The 20,964-nt window shown below is 45.6% G+C and overlaps 1 protein-coding gene across 3 annotated transcripts; it reads left to right on the forward strand.

The window, feature by feature from the left end:
* The first annotated feature begins 2,298 nt into the window (after positions 1-2,298).
* Positions 2,299-19,483, forward strand: LOC128342159 (perilipin-3-like). 3 transcript variants are annotated; one of them, XM_053289107.1, is made up of 8 exons: positions 2,299-2,415; positions 3,704-3,809; positions 8,200-8,395; positions 11,629-11,711; positions 13,101-13,374; positions 15,429-15,634; positions 17,741-17,869; positions 18,645-19,483. In XM_053289107.1, the coding sequence occupies exons 2-8, from the start codon at positions 3,747-3,749 to the stop codon at positions 19,038-19,040; spliced, it is 1,347 nt and encodes a 448-aa protein (XP_053145082.1). In that variant the 5' UTR covers positions 2,299-2,415; positions 3,704-3,746; the 3' UTR covers positions 19,041-19,483. The 3 variants fall into 3 exon arrangements, with proteins under 3 accessions (XP_053145082.1, XP_053145083.1, XP_053145081.1); XM_053289106.1 differs by having other exon boundaries at positions 2,362-2,567; XM_053289108.1 differs by lacking the exon at positions 17,741-17,869 and having other exon boundaries at positions 2,361-2,567.
* The last annotated feature ends 1,481 nt before the right edge of the window (positions 19,484-20,964 follow it).

The following is a 20,964-nucleotide window of genomic DNA, read 5'->3' on the forward strand; positions in this document are numbered from 1 at the left end:
CAGAGCAGCTCTCCTTGCCTTTTAAAGGCTTTTAAAGGCAGGGAGAGTTGCTCCCGGCCATGCTGCGAATGCGGCACTGATCTTGCTCACAAATGGGGCCACACGGCCCCGTTTACGAGCAAAATCCAGACGGCGCTGTGTTGTGAGCGAAAGCAGCGCCATGTTTGCAGAGTGTCCAGGAGCGACTCTCCCTGCCTTTTAAAGGGCTGTGCAGCCCCGTTTGCAAACTAAGCTATGCCCCCTACATCTGATGTCAGATGCAGGGGGTGAGGCTTAACCCCGTGCCCTGCATTTGACATCAGACGCTGACATCTGAAGCAGGGGGCAGGGCCGCCACGGAGGGCTGAACCTGGGCCACCACTGGTCTCCCTCCACCTCTGCCTGGAGGTGGCCTATAGCCACCAAACTATCCAAGATGTTTCCCCAACAGAGGACTCCACTTCTCTGACCCTATAAGATCCACGCAGGAAATGCTTCCTTCCATTTGTATCTCTGATTATGAAGCCTCCACATGGCTTTTGGGGGCTATATACACAGATAAATCTATCTTCATGGATTTGTCTTGCCTTTTTTAAAAAACCATGTAAGCCAGTGGCTATTACCACATGTCATGGTAATGAAGCGTACTGTATGAATTAATGGTTTGAAGTACTTCCTTTTGTCTGTCCTGAGTCTACGCCAAAAAGGGTTTCATCTCTTTTCCCAGACATGTACCTGTAAATCTCCCAATGCATCAGGTGGGGAAAGGCATTGAGGGTTTCTTTTGGCCAATTCTTCAGTTTTCCAGTTCTCTACCACCATCCCTCACTTTCTGTGGCAAGCAGGACTGTGGGTGTGCTCGCTGCACCACAGAGTAAGTGGGAAGGAGTCAGACAAAATACAGCAGTTGTAGCTTTTCCATGTATGGAGGAGGGAAACTTCACCTGTGGAATTTTTGCCCATCAGGTGGCTATAAAAGGCACAGAAGCCCTACATGTGAAAAGGTGGCAACCCTATGATGGGCAAAACACTGGTCTCTAAAGCTGTCTTCCTCTCAAAAGAATAAGCAGCAGACAAGGCTGGCTCAACCATTAGACAAAGCGAGCAGCATAATGTAGTGATTTGAGTGTTGGACTGGGACTAGGACCTGGGAGACCCAAGTTCAAATCTATGTTCACCTGTGAAACACCCTGGGTGACTCTGGGCCTGGCCTACCTCACAGAGTTGTTTTGATAATAAACACAACCATGCACACTGATCTAGGCTCCTTAGAACAAGAGTGGGATACAAATGTAAAGATAAATATAAAATAATAACCACCTCATGCAGCAAATGTTGTACAACAATAATATTATAATTATACTGATTGTTTTAAAAGCACCTTAAGCACTTAGGCTATGTATGAACATGTTCTGGGGGACAATATTACAAAGCAGTACTGTTAGGACTGAGAGGGAAAGTATTTGAATTTTCTGCTTCAGGCATCACAGTACCATTCTGCATCTTTTGTCTTTCACACAGAAAATGGTGATTTAGATGGTTATTTCCTTGGGCCTCCTTCCCTCTTGTCTTGTTGCTTATGTAACTCTATGTTGCCATGTATATTGATGGATAAACAACACAACAATATCAATAATTATTTATTATGATATTCTGGTCTGGCCTTGGTTGCAGATCAAGCAGAGACTGAATAGTTTTTAAGGTGACAATGAAAAGATGTATATAGCTAAGATGAAGATAGGTGCACCTGCCCTTGCATACTACAGCAGGACCTACTCTGCAAATACATTAAGTAACCCCAAGAAAGTCCCCATGCGCAATGGAAATAAACCCAATTAAGGCTGGAGCACTTTGTCAATGAGAAAAGGCACAGCACTACTCAGACACAAGTTCCTTTGCATTCAATGGAACTAACTCTCAATGGAGAGGAGAGCTGGTCTTGTGGTAGCAAGCATGACTTGTCCCCTTAGCTAAGCAGGGTCTGCCCTGGTTGCATCTGAATGGGAGACTTGATGTGTGAGCACTGCAAGATATTCCCCTCAGGGGATGGAGCCACTCTGGGAAGAGCAGAAGGTTCCAAGTTCCCTCCCTGGCTTCTCCAAGATAGGGCTGAGAGAGATTCCTGCCTGCAACCTTGGAGAAGCCGCTGCCAGTCTGTGAAGACAATGCTGAGCTAGATAGACCAATGCTCTGACTCAGTATATGGCAGCTTCCTATGTTCCTAAGTGTGCAGCTGAAGCCTCTTTTACAGAGCAACCCTTGATAACACTTACACCATTCCCATTGAGCAAGTGAGCCACTTCTGATTGGTTTTCTGAACAGTTTGTCAACTATAGGCCCAACCCCTCATGGCATCCACACTGGTATATAAGGCTACAGCAGCTGCCCTTACTTTTGTGGGTATCGATAACCTTAGAAAGCAGAATTTATTCTTTGGTAAGTATGAATGCAGCTTTAGGGTAGTGTAAGCAGCGGGGCTCTTGTTTGGAATGTACTGGGTCCGTCCCCCCCCCCCCCCACTGGCCTGTGTAGAAGACTGTGCTGATTATTCCTTCAAACTCGGAGGGACTGTGAGTTTCTGTACAAAGGTAAGCATGTTTTCAGGCAATTCACATGGCAACTTGTCAGGGCTCCCAGGCTTGATAGAAAGGTTTAGAGGCAGCAGTAGTATCTTTGAACACTACCTGCTGGTGACAAAAACCAATTAACAGAACTGTATCTATGCCCTGCGTATAAGTAGCCGGTAAGCCATTGCTAGCAATTAAATGCTGGACTGAGTGCATTAGAGCCTTTTTCTAGGGTCTGGGTATCCAAGGCCAACAGGCCTTCTCTGCTGCCACCCCGAGGCTTTGGAATGTGCTCCCTAGTGAAATAAGAGCCTCCCCATCTCTGGCAACTTTTAAAGTCTTTAAAGACACATCTATTCACCCTTTTAACTGATATTGTTTTGATTGTTTTAATGTTTTTAGAATATTGTTTTAAAATTTTAAATTGTGTCTTAAATTTCTTGTCTTTAAATTTCTTGTTTTTGTTCTTAATTAATGTTTTACTTTTTTAAACTCTTGTTGTAAACCACCCAGAGATGTAAGTTTGGGGCAGTATAAAAATATGTAAAATAAACCAATATCAAATAGCCCCGTTGTTCCTTGTGGGGTGGTGTTGATGATTATTAAACAGGGTTTCCTATCATAAGCCTGCCCTTACCTGATCTCTTAATTCATGCTCCTTGTTTTCTGCAAAAATATAGCATCTGTTAAGAGCTGGTCTTGTGCAGTAATAAGCTATGATTTAGGAAGGCCTTAGTTCAAATGTCTCTGCTGTAAACTTCCTTGGTGTCCAAAGCTTCTCTCTACCCAGCTCCCCTTCCTTCTATGTTTGCCTACAATAAAAAGGTTATTGTAAGGATTCCAACAGAATGGGAGTGCTCTGCTAAATATTTTTATCCTAGTTCTGCCTTCTTGGGCTGCAATAGAGGCCTCTTCTTGATAGATATGGGGGTGGAAGATGTTACAAGATGTTACCCTTCATATATACTTTCCCATGATACTTGCTCTCAATAAAAAAGCAGCTCTTGCTTCAATATTTGATAAAGGCCCTTGATCTGGTTTGGAGATAGAATGTGTTTAACATAATTATATTAAACATCCAATTTTCTCCCAGAATATTTTGAAAAAGTTACATTTTATTTTTCAATTTTGATGAAAACAACTTGTATTCGTCCTAGTTTCACCGCAGGAAAAAACAAACATCAGCCAGTACATATCATCATGTCTTCCAATGAAGTGAGAGCCAAGGCTGAATTCCTTGAGGGCACAGAACAAGACCTACAGGTAAATGGTTCATGTTGTACAGCTAGGCTGTCTATCAGCTTGAGCACTGATGTTGGTGGGTCAAACAAAACATTATGTTGGAAGCATTAGTGGTGTTCCACATTTCAGGTTCTTTAAATACTGCTATGGGGAGGATCTGGGGGTTAACCATTCTCAATGCAATTTAAATCACACCCCTAACAGCTGGTACCTAGACCTGAAAGATTGAGCTACACTGATGCTTTAAGGGTTATCGGGTCGACAGTTCATTGAAAGTGTCGACTCAGTGCACAGCAGCTGTGAAAAAGGCAAATTCCAACCTAGGGATCATTAGGAAGGGGATTGAAAATAAGAATGCTAGTATTATGCTGTTATGCCAATCTGTGGGGTGGCCACATCTGGAGTACTGCATACAGTTCTAGTCACAGTATCTTAAAGAGGTTGTACAACTGGAAAGAGCAGCCAAGATAATTGGGGGTGGGGGCTGAAGCACCTTCCTTATGAGGCAAGACTACAGTATCTGGGGCTCTTGAGTTTGGAAAAGAGGCAACTATGGGGAGACATGATCAAGGTATTTAAAACTGTGCATGGAGAAGAGTGGACAGAGAGAGAAAATTCTTCCTTTCTCACACCACTAGAACCAGGGGACATCCACTGAAACTGAAGGCTGGGAAATGTAAGATCAAAAGAAGTACTTATTTGCACAGGGCATAATTAATCTATGGAACTATCTGCCACAGGATGTGGTGATGGTCACTAGCTTGGATGGCTTTAAACAGGGCTTAGACAAATTCATGGAGGATGGGTCTATCAGTGGTTACCTGTCTGGTGGCAATAGGCTACCTCCAGCTTCAGGCACGATGCCTCTCAATACCAGTTGCAGGAGAGAGGGATTGCCTTCACCTTATCCAGCAGGGCAGTTCTTATGTCCTTATCTTGCATAATGTAGCCCTGAGGATCATACTGCAGGAGAACCATGGCCAGACAGCTTTCTACTTTATGGCAAGCTCTGAACTTGATTCAAGCAGCAGTGAGGGAGGCTATCGCCATACTGCAGTCACAATCTAAATGTGTCCAACACAAGGGGCTGCCTCAATGAGGATAACTCTGAGAAACGTCAACTCTGCTCCCCATTTCCAGGTGCACTGATCAAATTTAGAATACCCCTTGCAGGTACTCTAAAGAAATAAAAACCTTGGGAGAGCTGATAATTGATCTCTCATGCTCACTTTATTCAGCCCTAAGCAGGATGCAGTGCACCTCAGGATCCATATTCCAAAGTACAGCAGTAGTGTTTAAACATTAAGGAGGTTTCATGTTCCAGAAAGACAGGATCCTGAAGCAAGTGGTGCCTTTGCCCTCCATACATCAAAACCTAGGAAGACTGGACACTCCTGGGTGGGTATGACTCAACTTTTCTGCTGCTGCTTTGTATGGTGGTATATGCATGGCTTTTAAAATGGGCCAGTTCCTAGTCTTATGTTGTAGGCATATGACTGATACTACCATAGAGCCATTCTTACACTCAGGGGTGTATAGTCTGTGGCTTGCATGCATCTCAACACAGCTGACGATAGAACAGATTATTGGTGCTTGCTTGGGAGGCCACTGAGTTCAAGGTACTTGATGCTGATGGCCAATATGCTCTCTGGGGGTAAGAACCAAGCAGCCTGTAGCAGTGCTTGATTTGCAGGGGGGCAAAGGAGGCCCAGTCCATCCTTGACTAAACTGAAGGAGAGCAGGGAGGCTCGTAGACTTCAGCAATGGCTCTTGAGCATTAACTTAAAATCATTTAAGTGCAGCAGAGGCAATTGTAGAGAGATTGCAATATCTAGCGATCATTGATCAAGCCTGATACAGCAAAATTGCTACACCTTACTGTAATGGAAGAGCGTGGCCATACTGCAGCCTTCAGACGTGTGCTTTGGGGAAGAACTGATAAAATCAGTAGGTGCTGTCAGAGTATCCATATATTTGAGAGGAGTAATAGTACAGCTACAATCTAAAATGTTTGGAATGTGCTTTCAATACTCTCATGGGAAGTGAGAAGCACTACATGGTTCCTTAAGAAATGGCTCCAGGGCTTGGGTCTTCACAGCACTCTACCCTCTTTCCAGGAAGGGAGCCCAGCTCTTTGAACGAAATGACTACAGACGCTGTAGTCCCTCACTGGTGAAAGGCACTTCATATATGCCCAGGAGTGATGTGAAGCAAGTAGGAGCCACTAGACCATGGCCAGAAGTACTTGCAAAAATCCTAGTTCCCACCACCACAAGGAAATGAACTAGCCCTTATGGTGGGCAGGCAACTAGCAGTTTAAGAAAGCAGGCTACCATTCTTGTGTCCTGAGCTATGGATGGTATTATGGAAGAGAGGCCAAAGAAGGACAAGTATTCAAGCAAAGGCACAGATGAGAATGCCATAGTAGCAGTAGCTTGAGAATCTAATACTAAACCATGATGCTTCTCATCTAATCTAATCCAAAGATACTGCTGCCTCTAAACCTTTCTATCAAGCCTAGTAGCCCTGACAAGTTGCCATGTGAATTGCCTGAAAACATGCTTACCTTTGTACAGAAACTCACAGTCCTTCAGAGTTTCAAGTACAACTCACATGGATACCATGAGCTACAGCTAGTTTTCAAGTCAAGAATCCAACCAAAAAGATCTAATCTTGTCTTGTGATGGATACAGTACCAAACTAGAGTTGACTTGCAGGCTAACTGTAGCTCATGGTATCCATGTGAGTTGTAGCTGAAATTCTGACGCTCATGAGGTTGCCACTTGGCTAAAACCCAGGACGTTTGAAGTATAGAAAAACCACCTACAGGATTAAACAAGATGGTGTCTCAATGCTTTTTAACAACTGCATGAAACAGCTGGGTTAAGTCATCAGGTGACTTGGTGCTGGGTGTTATCAATATGTTGATGACACCCAAATCTTTCTTTGTCTTCAATATCAGGAAATGGCATTAGCCCTTTAAATGCCTGCCTACCAGCAATAATAGGCTGGATGAGGGATAATAAACTGAAGCTAAATCCAAGCAAGATGGAGGTGCTCATTGTTGGAGGTTGTAATCTGAAAAATGGGATAGAACTTCCTGTTCTGGATGAGGTTACACTCACCCAGAAAGAACAGGTTTGAAGCTTGATAGTGCTCTTGAACCCAGGTCTCACTCTAGTACCTCAGGTTTGCGGCTATAGCCAGGAGCACTTCTTACCAGCTGTGATTGATTCAACAACTCCACCAGTTCCTTGAGGAGAATGACCTGAAAACTGTGGTACGCCAATTGATAACCTCCAGGTTGGACTACTGCAATGTGCTCTACAGGGGCGGAGCTATCATTGGGCGAACGGGTTCAAAGAACCCGGGCCGTGCCCAATCAGGAGCCGCCATTCGCGGCCCTGACATGCCCCCCGCGTCTGACGTCAGATGCGAGGGCAGTAGTTTAGTTCCTGAGCGGAGGCCGCGCAGCCCCTTCGAGAGCTAAACAAAGGCTGGTGCTGCGTTCGCAGCGCCAGCCAGGAGCGGGTCTTCCCTGCAAAGGCAGGCCAGGGAAGAGTCGCTCCTGGCTGCTTGCTGCAAACGCAGCGCCAGCCTAACTAGCTCCTGAAGGGGCCCCTTCAGGAGCTAAGACTGGTGCTGTGTTCGCAACACAGCCCAGGAGCGGCTCTTCCCTGCAGGGAAGAGCCGCTCCTGGGCTGCGCTGAGAACGCTTCACCAGCCTTCCTCAAGGCTCCGTTCGGGAGCCAGACCACACATTCCGCGCGTCTGACATCAGACGCAGGGGACGGGGCTATCGGGGCACCCACCGCCGCGGCCGCACACGGGCTGCCGGCAGGCTAGCTACACCCCTGGTGCTCTATGTAGAAAAGCAGCCCTACATAGTCCAAAATGCAGCAGCCAGATTGACCTCTGGGGTATCCCAGAGAGACCACATTATGCTTGTTCCTAAACAGTTGCACTGAGTACTGATGTGTTTCTGGGCAAAGTACAAAGTGCTGGTTATTATCTTTTTAAAGCACTGAATGGCTTGGGTCTGGGTTACCTGAGAGCACTTTTCTCTACAAGAGCCCCACTGATCATTAAGATAACCAGGAGTCTTTGGGTGCCACTGGTTCATTTGGTGGCAGCCTGGGATCGGGCCTTATCAGTTATCACCCCTAAGTTATAGAACACACACTCCCCATGGCTAAAAGAGGGTGATCTTCCTTGGAGGCCTTCAGGAGAGCCTTAAAGACCCATCTTTTTAGCCTGGCTTCTAATGATATCTAGTTCTAATTTTAATGAGTCTTATCTGGTTTTCAGTGCTGCTTGATTTTAATTGTGGTGTTTAATTTTAATGTAAACTGCCCTCGGCCACTTTAGAAAAGGTGGTATGTAAACTGAATGAATAAAATTCTCTTCCTAGTATGTTGTACACAAGGTTGCTGCGCTGCCCTTGGTCAGCTCTGCCTATGAGATGGTTTCTGCTACATATACTTCTGCCAAGGAATCCCACCCAGCCATCCAAGCAGTCTGTGATGTGGCAGAGACAGGTGTGAAGACCATTGCTACTTCTGCAGCAAGTAGTGCACAGCCTCTTCTGAGCAGACTGGGACCTCAAAGTAAGTCAACATGGTCTGGTAGATGCCCTCTTAATCATGTGGGTTAAGCCTTTGCCTGCTTTCAGGGAATACCCCTACATGGCCCACAAGAGCTGACAGGCAGCAGCTTGGCATAGGGACATGGCTCCTTCCTGCCAGCAATGCATGCAACCAAGGAATCCTAAGCTTTTAGATTTGGTGTGAAGACAGAACTTGTATCTTAGAGGTGCAGGCTGCCCTAGACTTGAGTGCCTTGATTAAATCCAAATCAAGTACCTTCCTCTTGTGGTTCTTGCTGGTAGGGAGATGCAGCTCTCTAGGCTTGTAGCCGGAGGCACCCTGCGAACAAAGTAAGGCTGTTTCAAGTAGCCCGAAACTCACTGGTGGTGGTCCTCCCTCTGCCTGCTCAAAAAGCAGAAAGTAGAGCAGCATGAAGTGTTGAGATGTGCTTTCTGCTACCACTCCAGTTTCCCACCCTGTGCTTCTTGAACAGAGGGCAGGGTGTAACAAAGAAGGAATGGGCTGGTGGCTGTTGCTGCGACCCAGTAGGGGGTCCCCCAAGGGTTTGTGAGGAGCTCCTGATTCGACCTTTGGAATGCAGGTTAAGGAGAGGAGAGCTGGAATGTGGCAGCAAGCACAACTTGTCCCCTTTGCTAAGCAGGCTCCACCCCGCTTACATATGAATGGGAGACTACATGTGTGAGCACTGTAAGTTGAATGAATATGAATGGGAGACTGCATGTGTGAGCACTGTAAGTTATTCCCCGTGGGGGATGGAGCCGCTCTGGGAAGAGCACTTGCATGCAGAAGGTTCCAAGTTCCCTCCCTGGCATCTCCAAGAGAAATTCCTGTCTGTAACCTTGGAGAGGCCACTGCCAGACAATACTGAGCTAGATGGACCAATGGTCTGACTTGGTATATGGCAGCTTCCTATGTGAGAAAGCGTTGCTTGCTGGCAGCTGCTTCTCTGTTGCCCCCTGTAAAAGATGACAAGAAGCTGTCAGCAAGAAGGTTCCCCTCAATCCCTGCCCCTCTTAAAAAAAAGAAAAGAAAAAAGTGGCATGTCCTCAGGTTCCCAACTACCTAGCCTGCCCCTACTGGCAGCAGAAGCCAGCTGTGCATATTGACAAGATTTCTTTAGCAAGCATAATGCAGCTTCTGGTTTTGACCTAATCCATTGTAAAATATAACATTAAGGGATCTTTAGCTGGTGGCCCAGTGTTGCAGCTCTAATGAGGTGTGCAGACAATGGCAATTAGAGTGTCTGAGCCTAGAGGCCACTGAATTCACAGTAGTGCCTAATTTGCCTTGCAATCATGTCCCAATTCCTCTTCCACATCCCCTGTAGTTGGAGGCAGGAAAGAGTTGAAGGTTCCACAACAGGCATTGCTGCCATGGAGTAAATACTCATCTGCTGTGTTTGATAGCCTTATTGGCCCACAGTCTTAAACAATGAGAGAAATGGGTTGCACTATGTAGACTTAATTGTCAAGATGCTCTTACATTGGAGCAAGAGCTTCTATGGGATGCTTTCAACTGACCTTTCTGCTGAGCTTCAGCCAAATCCTGCTTTGCATCTGAAGAGAGTTGCTGCTCATAAATGCTTGTGCTCAAATACATTAAGACATATTGACAGTCTATATAATGCTAGCAGTCTCTTGTTCTTACTTATTGGCTAGAATTCTTGAAACACTACAAAACCATGCCAAGTCTGATCAGAGAACAGTGGAAGCAAAAAATGAGCAGGCAATAGTAGCATACAGTACTCTGGTTCTCAAGCTATTATATTTTAAAACATGTAATATATCACACCTTTCCTGTGATAGAGAGCCCCTGGTGGCGCAGTGGTAAAACTGCCACCCTGTAACCAGAAGGTTGCAAGTTCGATCCTGACCAGGGGCTCAAGGTTGACTCAGCCTTCCATCCTTCCGAGGTCGGTAAAATGAGTACCCAGAATGTTGGGGGGCCATATGCTAAATCATTGTAAACCGCTTAGAGAGCTTCCAGCTATAGAGCGGTATATAAATGTAAGTGCTATTGCTATATTACATGTTTATGTAATATATAAAGATATACTACATAATGTTTGTGTAGTATAAACATTATGGTCCACAGCAACAGTGAAATTGCTAAACTGCAGGAAAGGGGAATCGTAAAACAATGACAAAATTGGAAAGAAAACACCCCAAAATGTCTTATTTGGGTCCATTCTGCTAAGAATGACCTTTTGTGCAAAAGTGGTTGTTTTCCCTGAAGGGTTGAAGGAGGCTACCTTGTAATATCAAGTACAGGCCTGCTCAACCTAGGCTCCCCAGCTGTTTTTGGATGACAACTCCCATAATCCCCAGCCAATTGCCAATTGCCAGGGATTATGGGAGTTGTAGGCCAACATCTGCAGAAGGGCTGAAGTTGAGCAGCCCTGATCTAACAGATCTTCGTTCCAGACACTTGTAAGCAGCCTTAACCCTCATGTTGTACAAATAGCTAAACTTGGGGATCACACCCTGCAATGCGGAGATGAAGGGTCATCCCCCAAAGTGGCTTACATAACAAATTGAAGATGGTTCCCTATCCTGAAGGGGCTTGCAATCAAAGGAGATACTTGCAATGGGCACCAGGAAATGCTATCCTAGTTCATGATGGTTTCTGATGCCCATACTAGGCAAGGAAGCAACTAAGTTACATCATACCAGTCACTAGAGCAGTACTGAATATCTACCCATCCTAATTTTCAGAAGAAGCTTGAGTGTAGGAGTTCTCCTAAACCTCTGTCCTTTAAAAGCTTTAGTTGCACCTCCTCTGCTTCTGCAGCTTCTGAGTAGGGGTTTTTCTTGGCCAATCAGATATCATGTAGTGACTGTGACCACATGACACCATGTCATAGCCAAATCTGTTAATGACAGTGAGCAAAGCTTTCTGCCCTGGTCACATGTCTAATTCTAGCCAATAGGACCCCTGCCTTCACTTAGCATAGACAAATATTCATCCTCTTGGCTCAGATCACCAAAAGGAGCTGCTTCTGCCACTTGTTGAAGCTGGCTATACCAGCTACAAGCATTGTCCCTTTGTAGGTTGTATACCTCCAGACTGAGGCAGCAAACTTTTGTGGCTCTTCTGTCAAATAGTCGTTGAGCAACTCTGGCATGGACTTGAGTCCTCTGTACTGTCTAACTCTATCATGTTGAGGATGTGGTCACCATGCCAATATGAACAATGAGACAAATGGCAAAAGACTGACTAGTTCAACTTTACAGTTGCTGCAGCAAACGTTTATGCCTGCCAAGGTCTTGACAAGCTGCAAGAGACTCTCCCCGTCCTGCAACAGAGAGTGGAAAAGGTAATGACCTTCCTTGATAAGCTACAAGGGGCTCTGCCTGACCTGCAACGGATGGTAGAAAAGATCATGGTCTGCCTTGACTGCGAAACAGTGTCTTGCTTCTGGCCCTGTTGCATTAGGGCCAGATCTTTGGTCCCTATAGCACAGTAGTCTTCAACACTTATGTTGAACTGACCTAGGTTGTCCAGACTTGTGGTATCCTAACCACTCCTGCTCTGAAAGAGTGATCTAAACCCTTTAAGGTGAAATATTCTATGTTGGGGTCTAGAAAAGTTGAAAGCCACTACTCTAGCACACGAGGGGCTATCATATGGCAACAGGAGACTCGACTGGTATAGAAACTGAGCAAGGCAGCACAGGCTTGGCCATGGCATAGAGTTGGTCTTGGGCTCTGGAGTCCCTTTCCCATATACTACTTTGGACAAGAGCAAAATAACGCCCAACACGTAGAAAGTGGGTTACAGAAGTATTCCAGTGGCTCTCCCTTCTGGCTGGGACATGTACTAGATGTCTTAAGTAGCATCTTGGTAGGACTTGGACTTATCCTGTGGTGTTCAGTATCTGATGGTATTATTGCTTTTCCTTGTCCCCCCACCCCAAACACCCAAGACTGATGTCTAAAAACAAATCTAGTAAATGCCTCAGTGTAAAATATTCTGTGATGCAGCAATCGGATAAACAAAGGCAGCCTAATCTGACTGACCGAGCTCAGATTTCCATTTCCAGACAACAATTTGTTTCAGCATGAATACAAACCATGAGACTTCCCAGATCAGATGACAAAGGATATCTCACAACTTCATAGCTCCATTTGCTGACAACCCATGAAAAACTCATCCCTTTTAAATAACAGCTTTTAAAGTAGTATTTAAAAGGGGTGGCTCTTTCAGATGGTGCTAAAAAATTGCATGACACCATTTAGATGCCCTAGAAAATCTCTCATTAGAGCTGGTCTTGTGGTAGCAATCATGACTTGCCCCCTTAGCTAAGCAGGGTCCACCCTAGTTGCATATAAATGGGAGACTTGATGTGTGAGCACTGTAAGATATTCTGCTTAGGGGATGAAGCTGCTCTGGGAAGAGCAAAAGGTTCCAAGTTCCCTCCCTGGCTTCTCCAAGATAGGGCTGAGAGAGATTCCTGCCTGCAGCCTTGGAGAAGCCGCTGCCAGTCTGGGTAGACAATACTGAGCTAGATGGACCTATGGTTTGACTCAGTATATGGCAGCTTCCTATGTTCCTAAGCAATAAATTAACTGGAAATGCTCACTGTTTGGGGAGGATTTCTCACTTCAAAGTTACTAGTAAGGGGGCTCTACACTAGACTCTAATCTTGTGGGGTTTTGCAGCTTCTCTGTTTGAAAGTAAAACCTCTGTTGGATTCTTTCTCCAGGTGGTGCTGGATGCCAAAGGCCTTGTGTCAGGTGCTAAGGACTCTGTCTGCACTAAAGTCACTGAAGCAACCGATATAGCATCAAGTATGGCAGATGTAGCCAAAGAAGCTGTCCAGGAAGGCATGGGGATGGCCAGGTCTGCAATGACAAGTGGCATGAGCACCGTGGCAGAGAGCACTGTAGGGCAGATAGTTGCTGGCTGTCTTGACAAAGCAATAGAAACATCGGATCAATTGCTAGACCACTATCTCCCAATGACTGATGAAGAGCTAGGTAAAGATGTTGTAAGATTAATTCTATAACAAGATTATGGGGATAAAATAGGGGCATCGGAGGCTGCCTTCTACCAAGTCAGATCATTGGTCTATCTAGCTCAGTATTGTCTACACAGACTGGCAGTGGCTTCTCCAAGGTTACAGGCAGGCATCTCTCCCAGCGCTACCTGGAGATGCCAGGGAAAGAACTTGGAACCTCCTACATGCATGCATGCAGATGCTTTTCCCAGAGCAGCCCCATCCCCCTAAGGGGAATATCTTGCAATGCTCACATGGAGTCTCCCATTCAGTTGCAAACCAGGGAAAATCTTCCTCCTGCAGCTGCTTCATTTTCATCCCTTTCCCAAAGCTGGGCTAATATAAGACCCCTGCTGAAAGAAAAGTGCTGTGGGGTCTAAGATCTGATACCCTTCCTACTTGGGCAGATCTGGGTTCAAATGCACTATTCTGCTTTTGTATGTAGCTCAAGTTCTAGGGAGGCTGACTCGGGAGGATTTTCTGCAGATAATAAACTTGCCAGCTCATTCTAGCCGTCTGAAAGTGCAAAGAATACTTGGGACTGGGATCCCTCTAGAAATCGAGATATTGAAATTGCTATAAGTCCTACCTCAAAGCCCATGAAATGTCTCAGATAACTAAATGGGGTTTAAAATGAACAGTTATGATGCTATACATTGAAGGGAATAGTAAGCAGGAAATCTGAATAACTAAAATGTCAAGGGGACCATTCTGACATCAGTGCAGGCTGGATGACCTTGGTTCAAAGGTCATTCTTGGAGCAGACTGGCTTGGCTTGACATTCATTGTCTTGATGGAGCAAGTCCATAGTGTTGCACATGATCTTGGCAAATGCAACCTTTTCTAGGAGGAATTTCATATATGCTAAACTTAATGTCTCAATAACTGACACTGTAAGTTGGCACATCAGTCAGACTCTTGTCAACAGATCACTTGCTTGGCAGTGGCTGAATATTCCTTGATGCTTGGCAAACTGATCAGCAGCCTATATCTCACAATTGCTTTAAAAGTGACTTGTGTATGAATGGAAAAAAAAGATTGTGACTAATTCTGTCTATAGGAATTTCTCCTGGAGCACCAGAGCCCTATTAACACTATGTTCAACTTGTACAGCTTGGCACTTACTACATGCATATACTATAATACCCTTCCTATCTGTGGCATGCATTTGAGGGCCCTGGACTCGGGTTTACCTAAGTATATAGATACCTATATGTACATACAACAAATGTCTGAATAGGGCTCAGGATAAAAGCCAAACTGCTCAGCATCCCAGTTAGTCACTTGTAGAAATTTTACCTACTTAAGCCACCTAATGGCACAGCGGGGAAATGACTTGACTAACGGGCCAGAGGTTGCTGGTTCGAATCCCCACTGGTATGTTTCCCAGACTATGTGAAACACCTATATTGGGCAGCAGCAATATAGGAAGATGCTGAAAGGCATCATCTCATACTGTGTGGGAGGAGGCAATGGTAAACCCCTCCTGTATTCTACCAAAGACAACCACAAGGCTCTGTGGTCGCCAGGAGTCAACACCGACTCGACGACACACTTTTTAAGTACTATGAACTTGAACTACACTTGCTTTACAGCCAGGATCTGCAATTCTGCTTGCCACAACAAGATGGCATCTTGGAGCTAGGGAGGAGATGGAGTACCGTCCCTGCTGTTCAGCTGTAGTTCTGAAGTGCTCAAAACACCTCCAATACCCTGTGACCATTAGAAGCCATTCTAACTGACCCGACTGCTAGTAACAATCCAGAGCTGACTAACAGTTCAGGAAGAGTGGCTTGGAGTAGCCTGGCTTCAGAAAGCTGCATGGCCTCCTTTATCTCCATAAGCTGTAAAGTAACTACAGGTTACTCTGGAAAGCCTTCTGACCTTGACTACTACCACAGACTAGAGGCATGTCACCAAAGCTTTCCAGATGTTTGATAGAGATCTGGTAATCACAGCAGCTCTAAATGCCTACTGTCCCTCCCCGGGTAAAATGAAAAGGGGCTTCCTTTGAGCAAATTCTCTTCTCTCTAGCTGCCCTTGCTACCTCGGTAGACCCAGAAGATTCTGGAGTCAGTCCCTCTGGAATACAGAAACAGCCGCATGGTTATTATGTACGTCTGGGTTCCCTCTCGGCCAAGCTCCGCAACAGAGCCTACCAGCATTCCCTGGGAAAGCTGCAAAATGTAAAGCAAAGTACCCAAGTGATACTGCCTCAGCTTCAACAAGCCATTGAGCTGGTAAGAACCAAAATGTCTAAGACTTGTCTATGGGGTTGTAGAAAAATGGGGTAGCTAGATGGAGGACATCTTGGGAGGGAGCCAGTAGCCTTAATAAGATGGATAATAGTCAAGGTAACATTTATGATGATGGGGATGGAGGGGAAAGCTTTGACCATTTGGGTTAAAGCCCACCTTCGATGGGCATTGTGAGTTGAGCTGTAATTAAAGCAGGCTTCCCCAAACTGCGGCCCTCCAGATGTTGATGAACTACAACTTCCAGCATACCCAGCCACAAAAAATTGTGTCTAGGGATGCTGGGAGTTGTAGTTCAGCAACATCTGGAGGGCCGCAGTTTGGGGAAGCCTGAATTAAAGGCATAGCAAGGCTGTTGTGGGCTCTGGAACAAGAACTGAAGATGAGAGGGTAGGGCTGTACCCACCAACATCGCCTTCCCTTCCATGTCTTAAGGACATGGTGAAAAACACAAGATCTCCAGCAACCCCTCTCTCACTTGGCACACATTTTAAAAGTACCAGAGTGCTTGATCATCCTGGTGGGTCTTTATTCATTGATCAGGACACTGGAAGGCGAGAGCAGCCTCTCTGCTTTGAGTGCTTGGAGCTTGTGCAGGTGCTTTTACTAAAATTAAAAATTGGAAGCTGAACCCTCAATTGGCCTGGAACATCAGTGCCTCTAACTTCACCAGTAGCTGCAGTCCTGGTAGCTGCATATATGGAGCTGCCAAATAGGTGGGGTGGGGGGAAGAGTGCCAAACTCCCTCCTGCCCTGTGGCCCCAACCAGATTCAAGCCTGCCTTCTGGCTGCTCTGGACTCCTAAAAGACAAACCATGGGAGAACTTGTCTCCTGTCATCTCCTTGGGTCTTCAGCAGTAGTACAGGACCACCAGTAGCACCAAAAGCCTCCCCTTCAACAATTATGACTATTCGTCCAATGCTGTAAAGGGTGAGAAGTATCTAATTTCTAGGAGATGCAAGAGGTCAAGTGTCCCTATCTCTCCTGTTCTGAAGAGCTGCCATAGGTAGCAATTAAGTAGTGATGGGAAAGGCACTCATAGCTACTCTACTCTCTAGCTAGAGTTTGGGGAGAGGGATGGGGTTTAATCTCCCCACCCTATTAATAATTTGGGGTCCGTGTCATAGGTGTGGCCACACTTGCTCATACACATGCTATCATGCACAGCTAAGCATGTAGCTTGTGGGGGAATATTACTCAAAACCAAACTTGCAAGCATACATTAAAAATAGATGCAATCTAGATAGAGGAAAGTTGAGCACTGAGGTACTCCAGAACAGGGATTCTCAACATTGGGTCCCCAGATGTTGTTGGACTTCAACTCCCATAATCCCCAGCCCCAGTGGCCTTTGGTTGGGGATTATGGGAGTTGAAGTCCAATAACATCTGGGGACCCAACGTTGAGAATCCCTGCTCCAGGAAGGCAACAGATTTGTCAGTAAGGCTTTTGAAAACAAACTTTAGTTGTAAAATGTGGTGGGTGTACCAACATTACCAATCAGTTGCACAGGGAGCAAAGGCAGCTCCTAGGATAGAGTGGCGTGAGAATAAAGGCTATAGTCCTAAGTCTGTTTCACGTGTGATACCAGAGGTGACTTTCACAGAGAAGATCTGAAAAGCCCCACCAAAAAGGCTTTTCCAAATCAGAGGGTAAGGAGCCTGATACGGGGAGGAGGAAGGCTATCTGCTAATATAGGTGCAGCATCGCTTATCTCATATAACTCTACATCAGGCTTCCCCAAACTGCGGCCTTCCAGATGTTGATGAACTATAACTTCCAGCATACCCAGCCACAAAAAATTATGTCTAGGGATGCTGGGAGTTGTAGTTCAGCAACATCTGGAGGGCCGCTGTTTGGGGAAGCCTGCTCTACATGGTAGCTATTGAGAACTATCTTTCCACATATTCTCTATCTCTACATTAGCTCTGCCCTGGATCTTATTACTTTGTGTTAAAGTGTGATGGGATCTTGGTATAAACTAGATCCTTTCCTCTCCCTAAATGATTACAGCCAGAAATGAAATGGGGATAGCTCTATAGATCTGAGCAATGGTAACCAGCATTAAAACATATTTAAATCTCCCTGTCAGATTGCAAATACCAAGAAGACCGTGGATCAGAAAGTGTATGAAGGCCAGGAGAAGCTGCAGCAGATGTGGCTAGAGTGGCAGCAAACTCAACCAGGACAGAGCCAAACCACTAAAAAGAATCTAGCCGAAGTATGTTGTAGTGTACAGTGACTTAGACAAGAGAATGGTGTAAGAGCATATAATGTTGCATTGCTGAAGTGAAGTGGCTCTTGGCCTGCTCAAGGCCAGGATGTGAGCCTTGTGCAGTATTTCTGAAGAGAGAAATCATTCAAGCTTTCTTAGATTCCAACACCAGGGGTTGAAGCTAGGCAGCAGTTGCTAGGAGGCACAAGTCCAGGGCTAGGACTGGAAGACCCAGATTAGGGCTTGGGCACCTGACCCATAGGCCACATTCGGACTGCACCGAGCACTAGGCAGCAGAAGACAAGTGGTGGGGAATTGGGGTCAGGAGCCAGAAGGTCAAACCAATAATCAAAAACTGGGGACTCACCAGAAACCATGCTGACAGAAACAATGGACAGGAGAAATTGATAACAAGGCACGGCCTGCCTTGGGCAGGAAGCCTTTTGTCTTTCCTGCTACAAAGGGAAGCCATGGGATGGGGCTTGCCTAGAGCTTCAAAGGTTTAAGAACGAGCTGCAGTGCAGTGAGCAGCCACAAAGGACAGCAAGACACAGAACTGCCGGCAGAACATTAATATGAGCAAAATGGCCCCCTCAATGGTGGTACGCAGGAGTGTGTGCAAGCACTGACTTCCCAGCAAACTACAGCTTGAAAATTAAAATAGCATAGCATGCAGCACAGGAGGCTGACCTCCTCCCCAGGCTGCACTATGCCCACTCCACATATGAGGATCTGAGTCAACAAAGAATTCATGTTTTAACAAGTCTCTTCTCCCAAACAGATGGAATCCGAGGCTTTAAGCATGTCCCACAAGATTGCTCTGCAGATGCAGGCTGTATGCCAGAGCCTCCTGACCAACGTGCAGGGTCTCCCTGCTCCTCTTCAAGAGAAGGTGCAGCAAACCTATGGCAACATGGAAGAGCTGCAGACTACCCTCTCCAGGGCCAAAACCTTCCAGGACGTTTCCACTGGTATCCTGAACGAGAGCCAGGAGAGGATAAACAAGGCCCGAGAGGTTGTGGATGAGGTCGTTGACTATGTGATGCAGAACACTCCTCTGACCTGGGTTGTGGGGCCTTTTGCTCCTGCTGGAACTCTTCCAGTTGAGCCCACAGAACTGACTGTGGAGGCCAAGGTAGATGTGGAGACACAGGTAGATGCTACGGTGGATGTCTGAGAGAATGCCAGCTCCAAATTTCAGTTTCGGTTCAGGCTTGTAGGTAACATCCCTCCCGTGGAATCATCTCTAGTTTATTAGTAGTAAGATTTGAGTATCTAAAGCTGCAATAGATCTATATACAGTATTGACTAACAAAAGGCTGATAATGGCAGATACACTTGTTCAAGGAATGTGTACCAGTCTTGGTGGTACTATTGTCAGAAGAATGGAAAGATTTCAAATGGACCATCTTGCCTGAAAACTAGACTGCTTAGGAACTGGCAAAATTGAATGGTTCTCATTCTATGTGGAACCATGTATCTGCTAGTCTTGGACTCTTCTGATCAGATGCAACCTACAGAAATCTAAGGGTTTGGTGTAGAGAAGATACTTCTATATCCTGAAGTGCTTGTCTTTTGTGCTATGTATGTCTATGCAAATAAAACATAACTGCAGTGAGAGTTTGAGTTGTGATCACTTTATTTCCTACACACTATATATTGCTGCACAACTTTTTATCTATGTATTGAATTTATATACCGCCTAGTACAAAAATCTCTAGGCGGTATACAGAATTAAAAACATAAAACATAACACACAAAAATCATAAAAAGAGAAAAATGCATTAAATTTTTTTTTAAATGAGTCTCAGTTGAAGGCCTGGGAAAACAGGTATGTCTTCAGGGTCTTCCTAAAAGCAAACAGAAGGCAATGCTCTTATTTCAGCAGGGAGCATGTTCCAAAGTTCCGGGGCAGCCACAGAAAAGGCCCAGTCCTGAGCTGCCATAAAACGAGTTTGCGGCAACTGTAACCAGACCCCTCCGGATGATCTTAATGGGCGACAGGGTTCACAACAGAGAAGGCGCTCTCTTAAATACCTTGGGCCTAAGCCCTTAAGGGCTTTATAGAGAATAACTAGCACTTTATATTTTGTTCAGAAACATATCGGCAGCCAGTGCAGTTCTTTTAGAACTGGCATTATGTGGTCCCTTTGTGTTGTCCCAGAGACCAGTCTGGCTGCCGCCTTCTGTACCAATTGTAGTTTCCAAACTACATACAAAGGCCACGTAGAGTGTATTACAGCAAAGGCAGCCCTGCAGAGAGTGCATTACAATGATCTCTTAAGCCTGTGTTACTGTTGAGTTAATCTTGGTGTTTACTACTTGGTCACATGGTTCAATTACTTTAGAAGGAGAATCTGATCTGACTTCAGTGTTTCAGTATAAAGCATCAGCAAGATTACCTGCTAGCAAGTAGCTTATGTGAAAGCTATTGTGATTCAACTTGGCTTCCCTCTTGTAGCTTACGCTTTTGTAGGACTCCCTTAAGTACAGTCCTTCCTGCTTACTACTAGCCGTACACCAAGAATTTTATATATCCAGTGTGACTCTGTTCAGCTTTGGCCTTCAAATAGGAATCATAATTTGGGTAGAATTGCTGTTTATGCAAACTATGAGGCAGGCTGTTGCAAAGAGCAAAATGGAACTTGCATAAAAGGGATTTAAGGAAAAATGGGCAGGGGTCATTTAAGCATACTAAGCCACAGCATTGGGTGGAGGGGGGGCTCATGCTGGGCTGGGGTCTGTGCAGAAAAACAGGAGTGGGGAGAGTCTCAGAAGCCATATCACAAGCCAGGGTTTCAGACAGGATGGCCTCCCACAGATACCAAGATGAGCAGCTGGAGCCATAGGGTAGCAAAGGATATTGCCAGCTATGGAGAGCTGAAGGACCTAGCACTCTCGCTGTGTAAAGCAGGGGCTCTATCACATAGGTTTTCCCTGGATATAGGAAGTTGCCTTGCACTCTCAGGTCTCTGGTTCACCTAGCCCAATATTGTGTGCCCTGGCTGGTGGCTAAGGCTGCCAACATTTCATTGCCAGAATGAGGGACACAAGTTTGTGGGGGCAAGCTGGGGGGCTGGGAGGTGTATGCAGTGGTAATC

The sequence above is a fragment of the Hemicordylus capensis genome, chromosome 2 (assembly GCF_027244095.1).
Source record: "Hemicordylus capensis ecotype Gifberg chromosome 2, rHemCap1.1.pri, whole genome shotgun sequence".
Taxonomy (NCBI): domain Eukaryota; kingdom Metazoa; phylum Chordata; class Lepidosauria; order Squamata; family Cordylidae; genus Hemicordylus; species Hemicordylus capensis.